Source organism: Penaeus japonicus, unplaced genomic scaffold (genome assembly GCF_977035675.1).
Source record: "Penaeus japonicus unplaced genomic scaffold, GWHDUDI00000001_assembly GWHDUDI00000014, whole genome shotgun sequence".
NCBI classification, from domain to species: domain Eukaryota; kingdom Metazoa; phylum Arthropoda; class Malacostraca; order Decapoda; family Penaeidae; genus Penaeus; species Penaeus japonicus.
The window spans coordinates 18,306,113-18,313,186 of NW_028234416.1; the positions used below are offsets into that span (position 1 = coordinate 18,306,113).

Sequence of the window (7,074 nt, forward strand, 5' to 3'; positions counted from 1 at the left end):
AGCCACACACACATATGTATATCAAAAGCTTATGTCTATTATTGTCAATAATATCCACAAGAGAGAAGGATGAGGAGGTACAAAGACCTATATAGACAGTCATCAATTCTAAAGGAGGAATGATACACAACAAGAGATCCAATTACTTATGGACAGGCCGAACGAAAGACAAGAAAGATATAGCAGATCTAGCGATATATAAAATAACAAAGAGGATAATACGAGGTAAAAAAAAGAAAAGAAGAAAACAAAACAAAACAGAAAGACGAACGTAGCGCAAAAGACGTTACCACAGTACCAATGAAACCACACGCAATAATTTTGAATACCGTTCCCACCTTGAATCACATCATGGCGCAATGGCCTTCGCCCGTTCTCCCGTAGAGCAGAAGAGGAACCAGATAAGAAATAACCACATCAGCCATTAGGGATGAGGACAAAACAACTTGCATTCACCATTAGAGCTCGAGTAAAAGTAACCTTGGTAATAATCTACATTCCCTTAAAAAAGGGGGAAAAAATAACAATGCCTTGACCACACAATAAAAGCAAAAGCACTACCGGACATTTGGAAAACCTTGGAATACATTTTTTTTTTTTAGTATTGTCATCTTTTTAGATGTCGGTATTTGGGATATTTGTACCAATTTAGTGAAGGATAGATGCTGATGTTGTTATGTAGGTCAATATCAATCTATTCATAAATGTTCATAAAAGTTTAAGTGTGAGGGTTACGAGCATACAGCATTAAAAGTATCATGGTAAAGAAGTTTCATATAATGAAGACGGTTTAAAGGATTTTCGTAACAATTACAGTACAAAAATAATCTAACATACATTAGGGAAAATTTATATCGATAATAAATAGATATTAAATACACGAGGAGCGAGAGAGATAAACAAAAATATTCCGACACGGCATCGCTGCAACCACAGAACGCAGAATGCACAACCTAGAATATGCAATAAGAACAAGGTCAAGATAATTAGTTGTATGACGTCATTACAACTACAAAAGCGACGCCCAAAACAGTATTCATTAGCGATCGTCTACTTCCTCCTCGGTAAGATTAGCATCTAAGAATATTCCACGGGGTCACATACCAGTCCTTCCTTAACGCTTCGGTGTGAGCTAAATGCTATTGCTAAACAGAGCATTGTCACTTCTACCCATTTTGGATACCGAACAGAAATAGTAATGCTGCTATAATGTCATCATATGATGCTAAATCTCCCATTTAGGGCTTCGCTATTTCGCTATATCTTATTTAGCCCGTACAGAGCAATTCGTCATGGGTGAGAGCACGCGATGAGAGGGTCACATATCACCCTCCTCGATTCCGTTGCTGGACCGTTGCTGGATGTTGGTACAATAGCATTTCGACACCGGTAATTGGTTTATATTAATATATGGTTTATATTAATATGCGATTATTGCGTAATGAATCTTCAACTCCCTATCTTTATTTCTTGGTGCAACTTCTTCTTGCCTGGATGGGAAATTTTGTTATCTACACCGTGCATTATTAATAACAATAAAGTTTTATTTCCATTTGTGATTTCTTTGTATATGAATATTCTGATGATGTCCTAAAGCTCAATACATGAACATCTGCCCGATGTGGGTTGCTGCTGTTCTGGTCCTCCTGTTTATCATCTTTTCGCGCGAAATGAATGAAAATACATTTGGTTATTTTATATCTATCACGCGGATTTCGTTTGTAAAAATAAAAGATGCTATATATATTTCACAAAGTACATGATAAAGCAATAAAGAATACATCTTCAAAGTAATCACGGGTTTTATGGTGGTGCATAAAACAGAATAATAAAAAGGTATACGTCATCCATCACATAACTGACGTTGTGGTAACAGCTGTTTCCCTTCTACGCTGAACATCAGCTGATTCAGGCGTATGCTGCCGGTACTGTGAAGCAATGACTTGTCTTTCGTGTGTAAAATGTTTTGTTTTGTATGTGTCTGTCTTTGTCTCTGCATCTGCCTGTCTATTTATCAGCCTGTCTTTCTCTCTCTCTCTCTCTCTCTCTCTCTCTGTCTCTCTCTCTCTCTCTCTCTCTCTCTCTCTCTCTATCTATCTATCTCTATCTCTTTATTTCTGCCTACCTATCTTATATAAACAGATTTGCCAAGCAACATTGATTTAAATGACTACGATAACATGATTGCAGCATATTATACATGAATGATCATTTCTTTCCTTTCCCTTACTTTGTCTCAAGATACGTGACATTCTTAGATGTGTCATCCCTGTATTTCCTTTTTTCATCAGTCACTGGATTTTATTTTTCGAATAGTAAATGTAAAAAAAATGTAAAACAAAAAAGCTGGTTCGATGTATGAAATACCTGACTCTGATAACTATAGTTGTCTTGTTGAAGTCACCAGAAAATTCAAATTGCTATGCATCTCATAATGACTGTGAAACTTACAATTTCTTGCTTCCATTGTCGATTAGAGAGAGAGAGAGAGAGAGAGAGAGAGAGAGAGAGAGAGAGAGAGAGAGAGAGAGAGAGAGAGAGAGAGAGAGAGAGAGAGAGAGAGAGAGAGAGAGAGAGAAAGAGAGAGAGAGAGAGCGAGCGAGCGAGAGAGAGAAAGAGAGAGAGAGAAACAGACAAGGAGAAAGAGAAAGAGAGAAAGAGAGAAAGGGAGAGGAAACAGAGAAAGAGAGAAAAGGAGAGAAGGAGACAGTGAACAACAGAGACAGAGACAACAAGACAGACAGAGAGAAATAGACGACAAACCGAAAGAGATGAGATGAAACACGAGTACATCTTCACGAAGAGTTTTTTTCTCAGCAACGTGATAAATCCCCTTTGCCTGTGCGAGTGCATGAGAAAAGTCATTCTTCTCTCTACCACAGCATGTCTGCCATGAGAAGTGGGTCAGGTTAGACTGCACTACACTTCAGATATTTTGCAGGCATTTCAAGCAACAGGAACTCGACTCGCCGACAATCGTGTCCACATGATCTTGGATTTTTTTTTCTTTCCTACATTCCTTTACCTCTATCGTTATCATTGTTGTTATTGTTTTTATTACTGTTGTTCTTGTTAATATAATTCCTGTTGTTTTTATATTCTTTATCCCTATTACTATAGTTATTGCATTCATTAAGAACCGTTATTTCGTTAGCAGAAACATTTCCTCACATCATTTTCTAAATAGAAATACACACACCATACCAATCTACCATAGCTTTACCGTCAACTCGAGATCAATCATCGTAAAAAGCTAAGAATGATAACAAAACAAAGCTACAATGATATTAGTAACAACAACAAAAACAAAATACCGCCCTTATCAATACAATTTTCACAATTCTTCAAATGACAGCAAATACCATTAGCTTTACCATTAGCCTTGGCATCACTCCAATTACACATACCATGTTTTGTTAACTGACTTCAACACATGTTATATTGAGTATATTTCACAAAATCAGGTTTAATTTTTTGCTGTGTATTGTTTGTTTTGATATGGGTCCCTTTCTTATTACTTTAGATTTTTTCAGTTTATCAATTTTAATGGGGTAAAACTACTTTCTTTTGTTTTATCAAGATATATAATTATGATGAGAGAGTACTGGTGTCGCTCAATGTAGAGAAAGAGAGAGAAGAGAGAGAGAGAGGAGAAGAGAGAAGAGAGAGAAGAGAGAGAGAGGAGAAAAGAAGAGAGAGAGAGGAAAGAGATAGATATTATAGATAGAAAGAGAAGAGAGAAGAGAGAGAGACAGAAAGAAAGAGAAAGAGAGAGACCACTAAACATATAACCATCACCACCATCTTAAAAAAAAGCACCCATAATAAAAAACCACCACCATCACAAAAATGTCTAAAAAAATAAATAATAATAAACAACAAACAGCAGCTGTTGGCTCGGGAAATAGGAAATCTACCCTTGGTCCACTGCTGGACAAACCAGGCCAGCAGCATCAGGCAGGACCTGACTTTGGCGACACACATACCGAAGCTTTTGTTGACTTTTTTGAGTTTTATATTTTTATTTTGTGCTTCTTTCTGTTTTAGGTTTTTTAGTTTTGTTTTGGTCGCTGTCTTGTTGTTTATTTTTTATTTTTTTTTTTTTTAATTTTGATATATTTATGTGTTTGTTTATTGAATTCGGAAGAAGAGAGAAGAGAGAGAGAGAGAGAGAGAGAGAGAGAGAGAGAGAGAGAGAGAGAGAGAGAGAGAGAGAGAGAGAGATAAAGATAGATAGATAGATAGACAGAAAGAGAGAGAGAGACAGAAAGACAGAGAAAGAGACAGAGGGAGAGAGAGAGAGATCGTGAAATAGTTTACCTGCCTACACCAATTTTCTATCAACCATCCATCGAAACACGCCAACATGTACCATCACGTATCAGTACATTTCCAGATCCTCGAGTACCGTTGGATCAGATCATTCATCGTGTCATTACGGTCATCAAATTCTCTAACAAGTCAGTCCATGTGGTGGTGACAAACAGCTGATAACCTCACTGTCCTCTTCCTCCTTAAAACGAGTAACAGGTGCATTCATCAAGGATACTCCCAGGTAACGGGACAGTCTTCCCTTCCTTTTCCCCTCCTCCCCTCCCCTCCCCCTTCCCCCTCCGCCTCCTACGCCCTCCTCCACACCTCCTACTTCCTTCCTTAAACAGGCCCTCCCCCCTCCCCCCTCCCTACCTGTCCCTTTGGTCGGTTAGATCACTGACCCTAAGAATTTTTAAAAGCATGAGATTATTATTAGCTTTTGAAATGTACGGTGTTTCTTCAAATCGTGTTTTTTGTGGGTGGGGGGAATGCAGATTATAAAATAACGAATAAAATGGGACAAAAGCAAAACACACACACACACACACACACACACACACACACATATATATATATATATATATATATATATATATATATATATATATATATATATATGTTTACATAGGCCTATACCTCGGGTAATCAAACCCCCTTGCCAACTCGATGTACACAACAATTCCCCATAAGCTAAGAGCCCCAATTATAATACCAATATACATCCTCCTCCTATCATATCGAATACCATAGCCTTGAATGTAGCCCATGTACCCAGTTAAGCACAAGGAAGGGTGAACTCCTAACCTAACGCGGAGACTGGAAGTGGGTCAGTCTGGGTCGAAAATACTGTACTGTAACCGGTCTGTGCATTGGGCCAAGGAAGTGGGTGTGCGTGTGCGTGTGCTTGTGCTTGTGCTTGTGTGCTTGCATCTTGGGTTTGCATCTTTGTGTGTTAGTGCTTGTGTGCGTGTTTTGGGGGGTTTGGGTTCGTTTTTGTTTGTAGGTTTGTGTGTTTTTTTGTGTTTGAGTGGGTGGGTGTCGGTGTGTGTGTGTGTGTGTGTGTGTAAGCGCGTCATTGCACAATAACTGATACTGACAAATACATGCAGATTCAAGTATATATTAGTAACATCTAATGATCCTTAATAACAATAGATAATTATGTTGTTTACAATAAATTGCAGTAAAGATCTGATACCGATAAAACATCGAAAAACACGAATTACGAAAACCGGGTTAAACGCGGTAGCAGTCACACCTTTTATGCACACGGATATATTGATAAACATTCATGCATATATACATACATTCTTACATACATACATATATATACATATATATACATATATATGTATACATATGTATATACATATATACACACATGTATATATTTATATATATATATATTGTAGTTATATTACATAAATAAATAAATATGTTTACACACACACACACACACACACACACACACACACACATATATATATATATATATATATATATATATATATATATATATATATATAATGAATAACACACTTGGCCATGCTGGCAGATGCACAACACAGCTAAAACATTTCCTTACCTGTTGCTGCAGAAATCCAAACGGAGAGAAATAAGGGTAACTCTGATAATACATATTTCTTCTGTTGAAATACATGGCTGCGAATTTCCTTCTACACACTGATTTGGCACTAATATTATTGACGTATATAAAGCAATCCCAATTCGTTGATTTGTCAAACCATTTTTCAAGCAGAAAATTAACCGCCGTGAATATAAAAAAGGCCACTTAGACTCCACTTTCAGTCATGGCCAAAGAGAGCCAGAATAAAAAAATAAATAAAAAAAGAGAGAAATATCTTTCTAGCTGGAAAAAAATGTCACTTATAATCCACTTTCAGTCATGGCCTGAGAGAGCGCAAAGAGGACGTACTCCCTCTATCACGTCATAACCCACACTGCGCGTTCAACCGCTCACTCAGTCTTGTTCACTCACTCTTGTCCCGCCTCCTCCTCCCGGACCCACACACCTTCGACCTTATTTTTCTTCCTTTGGGATTCCTTCGACTTATTTCTGCTTATTGCTTTGTGGGATTTTTTTTTTTTGGGGGGGTGGGGGGGTTACTCCTCTTTTATTCCAGTATATATTCGGGGAGTGATTTTCGTGTTAGCATCGTATTGTGGATTAAAGTATTACATCACGTAGTATATTGTAAATTCGCGCTTATGTTAGTGTGTGTGTATGTATGTATGTATATATACATACATACATACATACACACATATATTATATATATATTTATTTATATATGTATGTGTATATATATACATATATATATATATGTATGTATATAAATACACATATATACATATATATATACATATATACATAAAAAATATATATACATATATACATAAAAAATATATATGAATATATATACACATATATACATTATATATACACACACATATATACATAAAATAAAAAAATATACATATATGTATATATACACACACATATACATATACACATACATATATGTACACACACGTATAATTATGTATGCATACTTATATGTATATACTTATACATGTGTGTATGTTTATCCTGTACATACACACACGCACACACACACACACACACACACACACACACACACACACACACACATATATATATATATATATATATATATAGATAGATAGATATAGATATAGATATATATGTGTGTGTGCGCGTATGTATGTATGTATATA

General features: G+C 36.3%; 1 protein-coding gene across 2 annotated transcripts in view; it reads right to left on the reverse strand.

The window, feature by feature from the left end:
* Nucleotides 1–6,333, reverse strand: part of LOC122262194 (uncharacterized) — a 136,235-nt gene extending 129,902 nt beyond the window's left edge. The window contains exon 1 of one of the 2 annotated variants that reach the window (XM_086544028.1): nucleotides 5,900–6,333. In XM_086544028.1, the coding sequence (XP_086400154.1) occupies nucleotides 5,900–5,974 (75 nt within the window). In that variant the 5' untranslated portion in view covers nucleotides 5,975–6,333. The remainder of the gene's footprint in view (nucleotides 1–5,899) is intronic. The other variant, XM_086544029.1, reaches the window with a different exon arrangement.
* Nucleotides 6,334–7,074: the final 741 nt, after the last annotated feature.